Source organism: Mustela nigripes, chromosome 4, assembly GCF_022355385.1.
Source record: "Mustela nigripes isolate SB6536 chromosome 4, MUSNIG.SB6536, whole genome shotgun sequence".
NCBI lineage: Eukaryota > Metazoa > Chordata > Mammalia > Carnivora > Mustelidae > Mustela > Mustela nigripes.
In genome coordinates this window covers 167375368-167392532 of record NC_081560.1, presented here as the reverse complement: position 1 = coordinate 167392532, position 17165 = coordinate 167375368, and the positions used below count along the sequence as shown (strand labels likewise).

At 37.3% G+C, this 17165-nt stretch overlaps 1 protein-coding gene across 2 annotated transcripts in view; it reads right to left on the bottom strand.

Annotated features, from left to right (window-relative positions):
• Positions 1-959: 959 nt before the first annotated feature.
• The window catches only part of SLK (STE20 like kinase), a 59866-nt gene continuing 43660 nt past the window's right edge, over positions 960-17165 (bottom strand). For both annotated transcript variants that reach the window (XM_059398504.1, XM_059398505.1), the window contains 6 exons: positions 10356-10485; positions 9571-9695; positions 8429-8617; positions 7748-7873; positions 6724-6837; positions 960-2197 (listed from right to left, as the gene is read on the bottom strand). In XM_059398504.1, the coding sequence (XP_059254487.1) occupies positions 2051-2197; positions 6724-6837; positions 7748-7873; positions 8429-8617; positions 9571-9695; positions 10356-10485 (831 nt within the window). In that variant the 3' untranslated portion in view covers positions 960-2050. The remainder of the gene's footprint in view (positions 2198-6723; positions 6838-7747; positions 7874-8428; positions 8618-9570; positions 9696-10355; positions 10486-17165) is intronic.

Sequence of the window (17165 nt, the reverse complement as noted above, 5' to 3'; positions counted from 1 at the left end):
CACAAACTATTTAAGACACAGGATTATTCTTTAAAAGATACTGAATAAGTGTACACTACCTGAAATATTTTTTTATAAAGCCAATAAACTGAAAATTTCAACAGAGAGAATGGTATGAGAACCTTCCTCCACTCTCCTTCTGCAAATAAATCATTAAATACATTGGGTAACATTATACTGTCATTTTTAGCATAATAATATAAACAATTTCCATGATCATCCTGAATATTACTTTATAAAGGATATATACTTTAAAAGGCTTTCAAAACATTTTCAACCCAGCATTTGAGAATAAAGCATTAAAAGAGTTTTGTATACAGTAACACATTCAATGTGATAAGTGTATGAATTTACAATCATACATAATATATATATATATATATGTATATATATTTATATAAAAAACAAACTTGGCCAGAAGTTAAGGCTACCTACAAAGTTGTCCAAGAAATTATGCTTGTCAAAACAATTACAAAATTAAAATCACATGCATTTTCAAATCATCTAAATCACTGACAAAATAAGGTCCAGCATTCAAAGTTTTCAAATTAACTGCAAGAAAGTGCTACAGATATTTACATTTTCTTATGAATCAGTGTTCCCACAAAATTACACTTAAATTTTTCACCAGCCTCAAATGTCATATAAGTAAAAACTGAAAAGTTTGCAGTTTGGTACTTAGTACTCTTAAAAGTGAATAGGTTGAAAATGGCAAACAGCAAGCATCATTTACAAATGGGCCACCTCAGCCACCGAAGTACACTGCATAATACTGTCTGACCGGACTTGGGCTTGGAATTCTGAGTCACAAGAGGGACCAAGAGTGAACATTTCATTAATAACTACATGTATCAGCAACCACATGATATTCAGGCTTTTCCCACTCAAATTAAAGTAAATAATTTAAACATGAAACTAAATAAAACCAAAATACAAATGACTTTCTCTCAACAACAAAGTCATTTCTGACATTGCCTTAATATTTTATTTAAATCCTTTTTTGAATAAGAAAAAAGTACTCTGAACAAATGCCTCTTTTACAATAAATGTCAGAAAATACATTTATAAGTGTAACTCAGAGCCTGAAGGCCTCAGGCAGAGTTTTCAAGGAACAAAATGTGCTAGGATGGAAGAGGTCACTCAACCAGCTCACGGATTATTGTAGGCAATAAGCTAGGACCCTAAGTCTATACTTCTTTCAATTTGGTGAGTGTTCTATTTCCAATTTCAGTATCTAAAAGCTACCTTTTTTAAATCTTTCCAACTCTGCACAACATATATTTTAGGTTGAAAATTTCTATCGAATGGTAATAGGAACAAGATTTAAAAAACAATAATGCTTAATGCTAAGGATATTTGTCCCTGTTGAATCAAAAAAGGAAATCGTACTTCAGACTCAACTGAAATTTAGTGTTTTAGGCACTATTTTAATAAAATTAGCACCCTTAATTATTAACTCATGACTAAATAGGTCATTACTTTAGACAAATTGTTTCAATAATGTTTCTTTTTTAAAAGTCTTTGTAAAGACAAAATAGACTTATTTATTCAATCGATATGGTATTTTGAGCAACTCATAGCTTTATCACTGAGAGCTGATTCACCAAAAGAAAGTTATTCCAACTTTCTACAGCAGAGTTGCAGCTATAGAATTTAGGCATCACTGAGAAGTCAGGCCAGGTAAAAAGATATTTACTAATACTCAATGGCCTAACAGCTTTTTTAAAAAATAATAATAACTTCAAACATCAATACTAACAGTTTTTCAGTTAACAGTGTCTAAAGAACAAAATTTTTAAGATTAATATACAAAATCACCTTAGGGAATTACTGCAAGATGCCACTTTGCCAACATGGCCCAGCATCTGTCTGGGTTCCTTTCCCTTCATCTTTGCTAAACAAAACAAACAAACAAACAAACAAAAAACACCTAGAAGGTGAGGCGGGTGATTGTCTTCATAAGCTCTCTGATACAGATTGTGGCAGAAGATGAAGAGAACAGAATGACATATCTAAAAAGCCAAACCCAACCACAGAACGCTTCCTGTTGTTATGACCCAGTGGAATGCAAGCTAGGAATAGGATAGAACTTGGAAATCCGGCTCTGTGTTGATGGGTTAAGGCATTCAGACTCCCCAGTCATTTTAAAGAACACCTCCTGTTCCTGCAGTTTCCTGGCAAACTCTTCTTCCAGTGTCTTAAAAAGGAAGGGAAAAAGAAATGTGCTGGTATTACAAACAGAATTTACTCGGACAGCCAACAATAAAACTATTTGCTCAAATACTCTGTATCTTATCCTAAGGATAGGAAGACCTCTCCTAAAGAAGACCAGAGTGCTCAACTGTTAGATTAGGCTGCGCACAGCCTTAGGTTGAAGTCTCTGGCTCAGCCATACGAATGTGTAACTTGGATCAATGACTTAACTTCTCTCTATTACAGAATCATCCCGATCTTCTGTTGTAAAACAGGGAGAGTATCACCTACCTCACAGGGTTGTTATGTAAGGATTAAATGTGATCGTGATATACGCAACACATACCAGACACTCAACAGATGGCTCCTATTGTTAACTACTACCTTTCTTTCCCACATAGCAATTTCCATTTTCCTTTTTTTTTTTTTTTTTAAGATTTTATTTATTTGACAGACAGAGATCACAAGTAGGCAGAGAGGCAGGCAGAGAGAAGGGGAAGAAGGCTCCCTGCTGAGCAGAGAGCCCAATGCGGGGCTCGATCCCAGGACCCTGGGATCATGACCTGAGCCGAAGGCAGAGGCTTTAACCCACTGAGCTAACCCAGGCACCCCAGCACTTTCCATTTTCTGTATTTTATTTTGATTTTTGATGTGCATGTCTTTTCTTCTACACCGAACTTTAAGCTGTTTGAAAGTAAGCCCTAAGCCAGATCATCTTTACATCCCCATAATACAGAGTGTATATAGTAAGGGCTGGAGAAACACTTGGGGGATCAGTGATTTTGCAGACAAGTGACTCAGGGATACGTGCTGCTGCAAAGGCACAAAGCAGAGCAGAAGATGGAAAGAGACAGAACATTTCTCACAAGAGGTGAAACATAAGCTCAGTCTTAAGGAAAGAAAAGAATTTGACAGGATGCAGAAGGCATGCCAGACAGAGCGGCCTGAGACAATTCCTGCACACAGGCAGGAAACCACAGATGTGGTATGAGTAATGGTGATTATACCCAATACCAGAATATGAATAGGGAACAAAGCAGCTTGTGGGAGGTAACACTAGAAAGTTTGCTGGTGGCCAATGTATGGCAATATGACAGCCACAAAGTCAAACTGAAGCATTTCTATTTTATTTTGATAGAACTAAAGATTTATCAACACCACAATGCCAGTGCCAGAGATGTTCCTGAATATAAATACTCTGATGGCAGACAAGTAGGAAGAAAGGAAAAGGAATCTGAGATCAGAAGGCCCATTAGGACATTACTGAACATTTTTAAGCAGCAGAATGATATTAATGGGAAGAAGAAATAACACAAAGAGAGTTAAAATTATTTGTCATCTCACTGAAATGAGATGTGATAGAAATGAAAGACAATTCAGGTTTTTAGACTGGATGTCAATTAAGAGGGCAGGGATGTTAAAAAAAAAAAAAGAGGGCAGGGATGTCAGGAAGCACACTGGTGCTGTGTGGGGACACGGGAACAAAGTGAGATGGGGATGATAGAGAAGGGCTGTTTAGTTCAGCGGTTTTTTTATTTGTCTGTTTTTAAGATTTTATTTATTTGAGAGAGAGAGAGAGCACGAGAGGGAAGAAGGTCAGAGGGAGAGGCAGACCCTACGGAGCTGGGAGCCTGATGTGGGTCTCAATTCCAGAACTCCAGGATCATGACCTGAGTCAAAGACAGTTGCTTAACCAACTGAGCCACCCAGGCGTCTTGCTTTTGTTTTTGTTTAAATATTTTATTTATTTGACAGAGAGAGAGACACAGCGAGAGATGGAACACAAGCAGTGGGAGTGGGAGAAGGAGAAGCAGGCTTGCCGCAGAGTGGGAGCCTGATGTGGGGCTCTATCCCAGGACTCTGGGATCAGGACCTGAGGCGAAGGCAAGACGCCTAATGACTAAGCCACCCAGCCGCCCCTGTTAAGTTCAGTTTTACCTCCACTGAGCTTACAATCTTTAGTCAATGTTCAATAGGTATGTATTGATCAGTACAATATGCCAGGAACTATTCTATAAGTTGATATATACCAGTGAACGAAGAAATAACACTCTTGCTTTCAAAGAGCATGCATTCTTGAGGGAAAAGACAGACCATAAATAAATGTGTCTGGTGGTGAAGAATGGTATGAAGGAAAACAAAGGTGAGGAGATAGGGACTGTCTGAAGCAGGCACGGAGGCTATTTCATATATAGTCATCAGAAAAAGGAATCTTCTGTGAGATGATGATGGAATACAGGCCTGAATGAGGTAAGAAATGAAACATCTAGGTGGGAAACGAGTGCTTAGAGCATGAACCAATAGTAACAAACAAGAAACAGTAACAGCAGTGGCAACTACTTATCCAGCCCTGACCACAGCTCAGGTATGTGTGCACAGAACATGTACCACTTCTTTTGGGTCTTAACAATCCCAATTATGGACCCAGTGTCATCGTTGTTTTATAAATGAGTAAAACGGGGTGCAGGAATGTTAAGTGACAAAATTACTCATGTCATCACTGAGATCTGAACCCAGATCTATAGGACTTCAGAATTTGTACTTTATACAATCCCCACTATACAGGTCCTGGGACTGTCCTTAAATATGCAACAGATGAAGCCATGACTAGGCACAGGATCTTCAAGGGTGTAAAGCTGTGAGATGTCTAGACAAAGAAAAAGTGATAAAGAGCACAAAGAAGTTAGGTCATAAAAGTCGGACGAGAAAAGAATTTTTTTTTAAAGATTTGTTTATTTGAGAGAGAGAGAGAGAGAGGAAGAGCACAAGCGGGGGAGGGGCAGAGGGAGAAGGAGAGTCCCCAATGAGGGGAGAGCCCAATGTGGGGCTTGATCCCAGGACCCCACGATCATGACCTGAGCCAAAGGCAGATGCTTAACTGACGGAGCCACCTAGGCGTCCTGAGAAGAGAATTTTAAGAAACAAGATTTCTAATGACAACAGTGAGATAATACCATACGATTTGGCTCTTAGCATCACTTATGTCTACTGTCAACGAGTTCAACTGGGGAGTCTGAGGTGAAAGCTAGACTACAGAAAGTTAAAGAAACTGGAAAAAATGGGGGCGCCTGGGTGGCTCAGTGGGTTAAAGCCTCTATCTTCGGCTCAGGTCATGATCCCAGGGTCCTGGGATTGAGCCCCGCACTGGACGCTCTGCTCAGCAGGGAGCCTGCTTCCCCCCCTCTCTCTGACTACTTGTAATCTCTATCTGTCAAATAAATAAATAAAATCTTTAAGGAAAAAAGAAACAACGCCCTCCTGCACCTTTCGAATTCCAATCCGAATGAATGTATTACCTATTAAAAATCTTAATTTAAAATTTAATAAATATTTATTTAAAAATTTAATAAATTTTTAAAAAAATTTTTAAAATTTAATTTAAATTAAAAATTTAAAAATTTAAATTTAAAAATTTAATAAATAAACCTTAAATTAGGGGTGCCTGGGTGGCTCAGTGGGTTAAGCCTCTGCTTTCAGCTCAGGTCATGATCCCAGGGTCCTGGGATTGAGCCCCGCATCGGGCTCTCTGCTCAGCAGGGAGCCTGCTTCCTCTTCTCTCTCTGCCTGCCTCTCTGCCTACTTGTGATTTCTGTCTGTCAAATATAGAAATAAAATCTTTTTAAAAAACAAATAAATAAATAAATAAACCTTAAGTTAAAAAGCCCCATTAATAAGTGAGTTGGTCATTGCACTTCTTCTAGAAACATTTAGCCCACAGTAAGTGCTAAATGCAGATTTTTCTTGACAGATTGACTGATTAACTGGATAAACGGAAGAAAGGAATAGCTGAAAGCTATAGCAGGCAGGAAAGCCAAGAGAAAACAAAGGTTTGAGTTTGAGAGTTAGCAAAGGGAGAAGATCACATAGTTATAGAAAAAAATGAGTTGAAGAGATTGACCAATCAGGCCAGTCCAACAGGGAGTCAAAAAGGAAGTACAAAATGGTAAGATGGCTGATAGCTAGATGGGGGAAGGGGAGCCTTTCCTATTTTACTAGATCGTGAATTTACCATGACACGAGGGCCCTGTAATTTGGCTCCTGTCAACTTGTCCAGACTAAGCTACCCTCACTTTCTTCCTTCTCTCCCTCCTTAATGCCTACACACAGGCACACTCCCCCAGCGCCCCAACGGCAGGGAGCGACTTGTGATTCCTATACACATCCTTTTCACCCATTCACTTCTCTGTACTTACACTGCCCATCACACCCCAACCTGTCTGTATGCCTAGCAAGCTCTTACTCACCCTGAAGTCTCACTTGGCTTATAAGGCATCTTCTCTGTAAAGCCTCCCTAACTTCCCAGGAAGACTGAAGTACTCCTTGTCCTTGGCCTCAACACTGTGCTCCTATCTCCTGTGCTCACCTCCCTCACAGCAATGATCCTACTGAACTGTAATTGCTTGTCACTACATTCTGGGAAAGGGACTGGGTCTCTTTATCTCCTGTCCCTGACATATATTAAACAGCTAATAACTGGGTGGATAAATGGACGAACACAAACACATTTTATCTAAAGCTTTAAAAAATTACCTTTTTCCTGGGTCTCAATTTCTCTCTCCATTCCTTTAATTCTTGGCTGTGTTCCTCATCTAACTCCTTCAGTTTCTGAGTCTCATGCTCAACCAATAGGTGGCATTTTTCATTCTGAAAACAAAATTTGCATTAAAAACTTTCAGATCAACTAAGAAATTTTTTACAAATGTAATTATCTTCAAATAATAAAGCATTTATTAAACATCAAACTATTACTGAGATTCAGGCTCTCCCCTGAAAACCAAAGGCTAAGAACTATGAAATGAGTCATAGCTTCATTTCTGCAAGTTTATAAGCTAGAGCTATTATTTACCATATGAAAAGAACTTAAACAGAATTAGTTTGATCCTGTTTCTTCTAAGAAGGTTTGCTCATAAAACTGACAACTTAAGGGCATCTTATATGGATTTTACCCACTGTTACCAGAATGTGGGATTAGGAACTATTCTGCTCTAGTAAATTAAGCAAATATGTGGAGTATCCATAAGGTACGCACTATTCTGAAATTTTAAACATTTTAGGCTACATACCAGATGGGCTGCATATTCCATGCAAGGTCCCAAAACAGTCCCCCAAAAGTAACCTTTAAATTTCTTAGGGGAAAAATTCTCATTTCTTTAGTTTATCATTTTCAAACACCTAGAAGAAAACGATCTATTTCTCCCTAAATGAAATTTTAAATTCAGAATCTGATAACAAAACCACCTATCTCATTTTGAAACCTTGGTTCAGTTTCTCTGCAAAATAAACTAAAATTACTCAGTACTGTTTTTGAAAGACTTAACTTCTTAGGTTATAACGTAGCCTCATGTTTATATTAATCATGTTACATAAGAGCTAAGTAAGTGCCGACGATACTAACCTGTTCTTTATTTGGGTCTATACAGAAAACAAAACCTCTCAATCCCAGCATTTTCGTGAGGAAAGCATACTCTATTTTGGTCAGCTACCGTTTTGTCCAGACCAGCCACTTGTGCTGCCCCGTCCCCACCAGCTCAGTTTCCATGCTCCTGTTTCTGACCTGCAGCTGATGCAGCTCCCGGACATTGGCTTCACACTGCAGCTGAAGATCCCGCATTTGATTTTCATGTTTTTGGTGCTGAGCCATTCTCTCATTTTTCTGCCTCTTTTCTTCTTGAGCAGCAAACTATAAATAAGAAAAATGGTTAACAAGCAATGTAATTTCTTCATCTTCCAAAGGAGTAATTAAGGAATTTAACAAGATTTAAAGTACAAATAAACTAAAGTTGCAAGTAATAATAATATGCTGTAACCTGAGCTGGAGTCTACATTATGGCTTTGGTGGGGAGAGGGGGTGCTTCTGATTAAAACCTTATTCCTCCTATCTGCTTAGTGACCTCAGTTCATTTGTGTGTGGGACCCATGACTACAGAAGCAAACTGAGCTCTATGTTTTAACTTCAAAAGTTGTCCAAGTCACCTAATTCACAAGACTGGTCTTAGGACCAGCCTACCCCAAATCTGGTGTGGGGCACGGGACAGAGGGCTTTGCCCTCTGTGGCCACCAGTGTAGGAAAACTAAGTTGGTATATGCCACATATCTAGCCCCAACTCATAAAGCCAAAGAGAATATCAACAAGCCCGAGGTGGCTCGAAATGTTTACAACATAATTACGTGACACTTCTAAAGGACACTCAATTTTTTTAAATCTAAAAAAGAGGAGAGTAACTGGCTTGTTTACCTGTTTAATTTTGTCACGGTCCTGATCTGGTGTGGCTGTTGGGTTAATTCTCAAGCTTTTCTTAAACATGGCCATTCGAGTCTTGGCTTCACTGCGCTGAATCTTAGGCAGTCTTGCTCTTTCTTGAGTCTGTCTGTTTTTTAATTCCTCAATAAGTCGTTGATTATAACGCTGCATTTGTTCTGTTTCCTAAGAAAGTATCAAACAGAATCCTGTGATGTAGATATAACTCAATACTCAATACCCACATGTATGCTCAAACATGTCATTTTGTTGTTTCTCAAAATTGCTCTTTCCTTTGTTGCATTATCAACCAGCAAGCTTTCACTCAAAATATAATTTATAATAAAAATAAAGCTTTTGGTAATAACAATCTTTTTTTTTTTTTAGATTTATCTACCTATATTAGAGACAGAAAGAGAGCACAAGCAGGAAGGGCAGAGGGAGAGGGAGAAAGAATCTCAAGCAAACTCCATGCTAAGTACAGGAGCCTGACATGTGGCTTGATCCCACAAACCCAAGATCACGACCTGACTGCAACCAAGTTGGGGGACCCAACCAACCTGTGCCACCCGGGGGGGCCCCGCATGAGTCTTATATTGAAATTCTTTTACTAAGTCAGGGAGCCTACATTTTTAAGATACTTGGACCATAAATGGAGCCACAAAAGCTACCTTTGAGACAGGAAGATTATAATGTAGAAGAGGACTTAAAGCACTGTACTAGTCACCTTCCATGAAATTCAGAAAGAAGTTTGCGATCATGATAAGACACGATTAATTATTTAAACCTCACCAAATACATTTTAGGATTAAAAAAAAGAAAGAAATCTAAAATTCATCCTCTAAGTAGAAGTTACAGAAAAAATTCTGTAAACTTTAAAAAGTAAACTTTTATTTTTTAAAAAAATATTTTATTTATTTATGAGATAGGTAGAGAGAGGGAGAGCAGAGAGCACAAGCAGGGAGATGGCGAGAGAGACAGAAAGAGAGGCAGAAGCAGACGCCCCACTGAGAAGGGAGCCTGCCACACAGGGCTTGATCTACAGACCCTGGGATCATGACCTGAGCCAAAGGCAGACGCTTAACCCACTGAGCCACCCAGGTGCCCCTAAAAAGTAAACCAATTTTCCTTTCATTAACCTTCTCATGGCGCTTAAGTAGCTGATGTCTTTGCATGAAATACTGATCTTTAAGTTGCTGTTTAAGCAGCTGGTGTTTTTCTTGTAAGTGTCGTTCTTCAAGCTCCCAAATTGCAGCTTCTCGAGCTAGAAGAAGAAAGCAATTTTCAAAATGTCACTTTGTTCTTTTTACACATGTACTTTGGTCTTCATTTTTATATTTACATAAAAGTGTTCTATAAATACTAACTTAAACACACAATGACATTCTGAACTAAAAATGAAAGATTACCAGAGTACAGGTAATATTTATCACCCCTTACCATTCTGTTCTCATGTCCTATAAACAGAGAATGTCCCATCACTAACACCAAAATTCCTTTTAATCACCTTAATGAGAAACTTTAAAATATCAGCTTTTTATTAAAGCAAGTAAGTGCTTAAAATTCCATTCCATTATGTAGCCATTAAGTATACCAACAAGTATCCAAAACTATTCAGGTAAAGTTCTAGCATGATCTGAACAAAAAGATGTTTTAAGGATAAATGCTTGCTGTTTACTTCTCTTATCATAAAGGCAATTATTCCATGTCTTACAGTATATAACTTTATAAAAAATTTTAAAATTTAAAATTCAACATAGTTTTTCCTATTAACCTCAATTTTCTTTATCTTTCACCACTTGAAGAAGAGCAATCAAATAATTTCCAATTATTTGATATAATGGATATGAGATATATCCACACACCAGAGCCATGTCTTCAGGTATCATTTTGCAACATGCATATGCTGTGTAATTTCATATACCTCTCATGAGTTGCTGTTTGTTATTCAGGCACTCTCTTTCAATATTGGCTAGCTCTGCCTTCTGCTGCTGGATGATCTTTTTCAGAGAGCCATCTAATTCTTGTTGTTGCTTCTGAACAAATTCCTGTTCCTATTAGACACAGTTAACCATCAGTTAATAAGCATCTACTGAGTGAAACATCCATTTATCTATATGACTATATTAGTGATTTCTAAGCCAAGTTTCTCAAGTTAATTGGATTTAAAATTCACCAATTATATAGCATATATAATATTAATGTATTAGTCACTCAATTCAAGCCCAGAGGAAAAGTACTAGAATAGAAAATATTCTAAACTCACTATTAAAAATAATACACACAGGCAATGCTCTCAGGTCCCCTCCCTCTTCAGGAGCTTTGCACTATCACTCAATAACCCTTACTAAACTCTCAATAAACTTTGTTTTGCTGCCCACCAGAGGGGGGAAAAATACATACAAAAGAGATCTATAATTCACTCATAATTAAAATGCCCTATTACATGACAGCTTTAAGAAAAAAACAATTCAGAGCTTCAAAACTGACTGTTCGTTACACTATGGTGTGGACACAACAAGAATAAACAAGAAATGCCTTTTAGGAAAAAGAGAATAAAGAGCAAATAAGTAAAACACATATCAGAATTTTAAATATCTCTATTTTTCCAAGAAATAGAGTTAGGGAGAAATACCATGACTACACTAACAGAGAAAGACAGCTTCTATATCTACAGTAGTTGCCTAAAAGAAACAACAGTTTGTAGAAAATGAGAAACAGTACATTGCTAGAGAAAAGTGAACTAAGAAGAGTAAAGTGAGTTAAGTTTTATAAATATATATATACAAAATTCCTGATAATCAGAGAATTCTACCAGCATGTTGGGGATTCACTCATTCATTCAACAAATATTTACTGAGTATATACTATTTCGCCCAAGTGCCAAATTTATGCTTTAAAAAAACAAAAAAAAGAAAAGAAAAGCTAAATGTTAAAGTGAATGTTTAAGAAAAGGAAATGTTAAAGTGACTTTTGGTCTTTGTGCTAGATCACACATTTACAGAAGGAAGAAATACTATCCAAAATGAAGAAACATAAGGTTTGCCAGTAAATGTTCAGCTCTCCACCCCTCTTTTGGCAGTTACAGCAGTCTGTGACTAGAAAAGGGATATTCTGATAAATTTGAATGTGGATTTAGAAATTTAGGACTGAAGCAGCACTCTACCAAAAATCCCTCCCCTTGCACATCCTAGAGAAGATAAAACCCCAAGATCCATGTGGGTCTATTCTTTATGCATTGGACAGAGTCTGACAAGGTCTGGATCACTACCAGCCTCGTCTTCAATACATGAGGAGTGAGTCTAGCAGTGTTCCTCAAGGTGTCTGCTTTACTACTATGTCTTTGGAGGCAAGAACTAGGTTGTACCATTCGTGACGTCCTGTTAAAATCATACAGAGTAATAAATAAATACTGCTCTCTCATCTGTGTCAAAATTTGTACTTTAGCATAATTACAAATTCACACTAGCAGAAAGACTAACGAACTGCCTCTATAAAATACAACTGTGAATAGACTATAGTCATCTACAACACTTTATCACAGAAAAATATCCACAATATTTAATTTCAACTATTTAGAATAAGGCCTTTTGAGTTTTAAAGAGATGCAAAATCTCCATGCCTATCTTTTAAGCAATTATAACAAAGAAAGTTGTTTAAGCTTTACATTTCCCAACAATAAATATCACCTATAATAAAAATTACATTGTTCCTCTAATTTCATTGTAAAATTTCTGAATGTAAACTTGTATAATAAAAATATAATCTGTAGCTATATCAAAGGGTTTTTTTTTTTGTTCAACATTTGTACCATTCATTTGCATAAAGGACTTTTAAAATATATCTGTGCAGACAGAAACAATGGGCTCAGTAATTACTCTAGATATAAACATTACATGTAGACTCAAATCAAATGCAAAAGTTTAAGATGGGGCCGAACTAATATTTATGCGAAAATTAGAAGAGTAAATATAAGCCAGTGCCACTAAAAAAGTGAATGCAATTCCTTGTCAATTCAATTTTTGGTTATATTACTGTAGTATAGTTATGTCTAGATTAAGCAAGATGAGAGTTCAGTTCAAAGAAAAACTTTACAAAGTACTTAGTAAATGTTGGACACTGTACTAGTTATGGGGTTACTAAAATTAAAAAAAGACAATATTGCCTTTAAGGAGCTTCTACTCTAGTGGTTACAAATTGGTTTCGTCTGTGTATACAGAGAGCAGTGGGCCCCTTCCCTGGTATCGCATTTTCAAAAGTTCAAACGTAAACCACAGAAAACTGAAAGGTAGGATACAGGGTCTGGAAAGCATGACATACAATGAATGAAAGGAGGAACTACAAAAGTATGTCCTGAAACAGCTAATACATAAGGAGAAAAGAAAAGCTAAGACTGTTATATAGGAGGAGGCAGAATTAGCATTGTGGTTAGAACTGCTCCAGAAGATAAAACAACGATTAACAGGTAAGATAGGCTATGTATGCAAGTGCTTCTGATCACAAGAGTTAGCAAAGACATCAGTTGCCTTACAGAGTCACAGACTTAAATAATTAAGCAGAATCTGGATAATTACATAGTCAAGAATACTGTGCAAATAATTTTCTTTCTCTTGCTCTCTTTCTTTCCTTCACTTATTTATTTATTCGTTTTAAGTAATCTCTACAGCTAACGTGGGGCTCAAATTCACGACCCCAAGATCAAGAGTTACACGCTCTTTCAACTGAGCCAGCCAGGTGACTCAAATAATTTTCTATATTAAAGCTAAAATTTGAGGGGTGCCCAGGTGGCTCAGTGGGTTAAGCCTCTGCCTTCAGCTCAGGTCATGGTCTCAGGGTCCTGGGATCGAGTCCCGCATCGGGCTCTCTGCTCAGCGGGGAGCCTGCTTCCCCCTCTCTCTCTGCCTGCCTCTCCGCCTACTTGTGATCTCTGTCAAATAAATAAATAAAATGTTAAAAAAAAAAAAAAAGCTAAAATTTGGGATACCTGGGTGCCTCAGTCATTAAGCCTCAGCCTTGGGCCTGCTTCTCCCTCTCCCTCTGCCAGCCACTCTGCCTGCTTATTCTCTCTCTCTGTCAAATAAATAAATAAAATCTTTTTTTTTTTAAGATTTTATTTATTCACTTGTTAGACAAAGATCACAAGTAGGTAGACAAGCAGGCAGAGAGAGAGAGGAGGACGCAGGCTCCCTGATGAGCAAACAGCCCGATGTGGGGCTCGATCCCAGGACCGAGATCACGACCTGAGCTGAAGGCAGAGGCTTAACCCACTGAGCCACCCAAGTGCCCCTCTCTCTGTCAAATAAGTAAATAAAATTAAAAAAAAAAAAAAAAAAAAAAAACTAAAATTTACCTGTAATGTCCAGGTCCCTCACATACTAATTCATATATTTTATTACCTCAAAAGAAATGAAACTTTATTTTTATTTTTTTAGATTTTTTTTTTTTTTTGACAAAAAGAAACACAGCAAGAGAAGGAACACAAGCAGGGGGAGTGTGAGAGGGGGAACAGGCTTCCCATGGAGCAGGGAGCCTGATGTGGAGCTTGATCCCAGGACCCTGGGATCATGACCAGAGCCGAAGGCAGACACTTAACGACAAAGCCACCCAGGCGCCCCATGAAATGAAACTTTAATATTATTGAGCTTTCTTTAAATTTTCTAAATTTCCTAAATTTCATTAAATTTCCTAATAAAAGTACAGTATATTCATGTTAGAATTTTTCATCAGAAATTACTCTCAGGATCTAAAAGAAAAGGGATCTTACATTCCAAAAAGATTGAACAAATTACATCTACCTTAAAAAAAAGATGTGAATTGATCACCAAAAGTAACAAATAATTTTAACTGAATGAACACATAAACTGTAAAATAAATGCCCTTTCAAAGTACAAGTTTAAATGCTGATAAGAAATTTTATCATATTAATCAGATAACTATTAATATTAAAAGTACAACTTTGGGTTCTAGAAAACTGTAGGAAAGAGTTATGATATATTGGGCTATTTGTACAGAATTTGATCCTAACTCAAAAGAAAAGCTAAAAATGGTAATGATCAGAAAAGTGATCGGAATTCAAAATTTCTCCTTCTCGTTAAAAAAAAAATTAATGTTTTGCCTACCCTTTAGATAACTATAGAGCCCAGTAGTTGCCAATAAAAAGAAGAAAAAGTCTAATTTCAGGAGAGGGGAAGGGAGGGGTTGAAATCAAGCTGTATTCTATCTTCTCCAGTTGTGTATATCAAATATCACAAACAAAAATTACAGAGTTAAATGAGCTAGTCACTTCCCTATAGAAACTGTGAGAAAGAATACAGCCTGGAATTCCAGACTTAATTTACAGCAAGGAGAACAGAAACTAACTATTCATTACGGACAATTTGAATAGTGAAAACTAGAGTTAAATGGAACTTCAATCACCAATTTTAATATGGCTTTTCTGACCATATCCATGATTAAAACATATATGTAAACATAAATGCAATCAAAATGTCACTTCACACAAAGATAAAAATCTACTCACAGCATTCAATTTCTCACATGTGCAAAGCTTATAAAATACTACTGGGAAGGTATTTCTTGAAAAAGATGAAAATCTCAAAATTTGTGGTGAGGGTAGACAGAAAAATGAACACTATTATAAGTGTTCCAATTCCAGCTCTACCATTAATGTCTTTTCTGACTTTAAACAGACCACTTAGTCTTCTGTGCCTTGATTTCCTTATCTGTAAAATGGATACACTCCATCCCCATATTAGGGTGGTGGCAGTGAGAATCAAATGTGGAAACTCTTTGAAGAATACTGCACTATAAAGTTTGTTTCAGGTTATTACTATTATTACTGACATTATCATCTATCAGTCTTCTAGATCTTAACAAATGAAGCGAACAATGAAAAGGCACATGTGAGCTGAAGAAAAAGCAGATAAAACAAGAGAAGGCATCCTCCCACAGACACATGGGACTTACGTCCTGCAACTGGGCCTTGAAGACTGCACAAGATGACAACTGAAAAGACTGAATCATGACCTGAGCAACACCCTGTGGATCAGAATACAATGCACCTCCCAGGTGAGAACATAGCTGATGACTTTTTGTAAATGGAAAGAATAATCACACAAATGTTGAGTTTCAGGAGGTGTAGAACAACTTACTTAACAGACAGTTCTCTTTCTCATCTGTAAAAGGAAGGTTTGGAACTAGATGAGTGGTTTCTGTCTGAACTCTAGTTTGTATTGTTGTTTCTTAAACCAGTCAAATCCTCTTTTAAAAAATATACCATAAAATGTATGAAACAGATGAAACGGTGCTGTGTTACATGAAGCGGAAGCAGGGATCCAGAGCTCCACAGTCCTCTCTTTTTGAAGGATCCTCGAGGTGCTTCTTCCAAAACTCAAGAGCTCCTGGGAGTAGTTTAAAAACCACTGAACTAGATGATCAAATACATCTGGCTTCATGACTGTATAACTATGATTCACAAATTCTAAGAAAATTTAAAATAGACTCTGCAAAGTTATTGTTTTAGCACCTTCGTGAAAAGCAGCAGCAAAGGGGAAATATTTTTAAATTTGTTAGATTGCTAAATTCTTCATTAAATTTACAAAAAGAATTTCACTATTGCTTTCAGCTTTAGTTGAAAACATAGGCTAATGTCCGAAATTTTATGAAAAATCACCAACAAAGGTTTAGTAAACAAAGAATCACCTAACTCCTTCAACACCAAATTCTCAATTTCAACTCTAGCATCTGAAACGTTAACCTTTTGGAATTTAAAAAGTCTATACTCCTATAGGAGGGAAATCATATTGTTCTTGTTTGAAATCCAAATTAAATGTGTGGCAAGCAAGGACTTCCTCTTCAGCTACCCGCACATGACCAATGACCACTGGACTAAGCTGACAGGAGTTTAGATTAGACACAGAAATAACAGCTTAGACAGGAGAAGCAGTACCGTGTGGTGGTTCACATGTGCTCTCATTTCCTCCCCTGCAGAACAGAGGAGTAGTGAGAGTAACCACCTCATATGTTGTGACTTCAGTAAGTTCATGCAGGTGAAGTACTTAGAATAGTGCTTGACACATAGTAAATGCTGTGCTTGCTATTATCACTTTTTTAAAAGATTTTCTTTATTTGACAGAGAGAGTGCGGGAGAGGGAGAAGCAGACTCCCTGCTGAGCAGGGGGCCCAACACAGGGCTCAATCCCATGACCCTGAGATAAAGACCTGAGCCAAAGGCAGAGGATTAACCAACTGAGCCTCCCAAGAACCCCTTACTTTAACTAGTAATTCCCACACTAAGCTAAGCCAAAATATTTCACTGGCTCAAATAAAAAAAAATTTTTTAAAGCATCAAATTTATTAAAATAGGCTAGTTTTGTTAAAATTTTAAATTCCAAAATAACTTCCTTATTTTTCATGGTGTTAAAATATTCCCTCTTTTAAAATGATGGTGACAAGTAAACAGCAGTTTCAAACACCCTTCTCAAAATAAAATAAAAATATCCTTCTGGGGCGCCTAGGTGCCTCAGTCATTAAGCATCAGCCTTGAGCTCAGGTCATGAGCCCAGGGTCCTGGGATGGAACCCCACATCAGGATCCCTGCTCAGTGGGAAGCCTGCTTCTCCCTCTTCCACTCACCCTGCTTGTATCCCCTCTCTTGCTGTCTCTTTCAAATAAATAAATAAAATCTTAAAAAAAAAAAAATCTGGGGCACCCGGATGGCTCAGTGGGTTAAAAA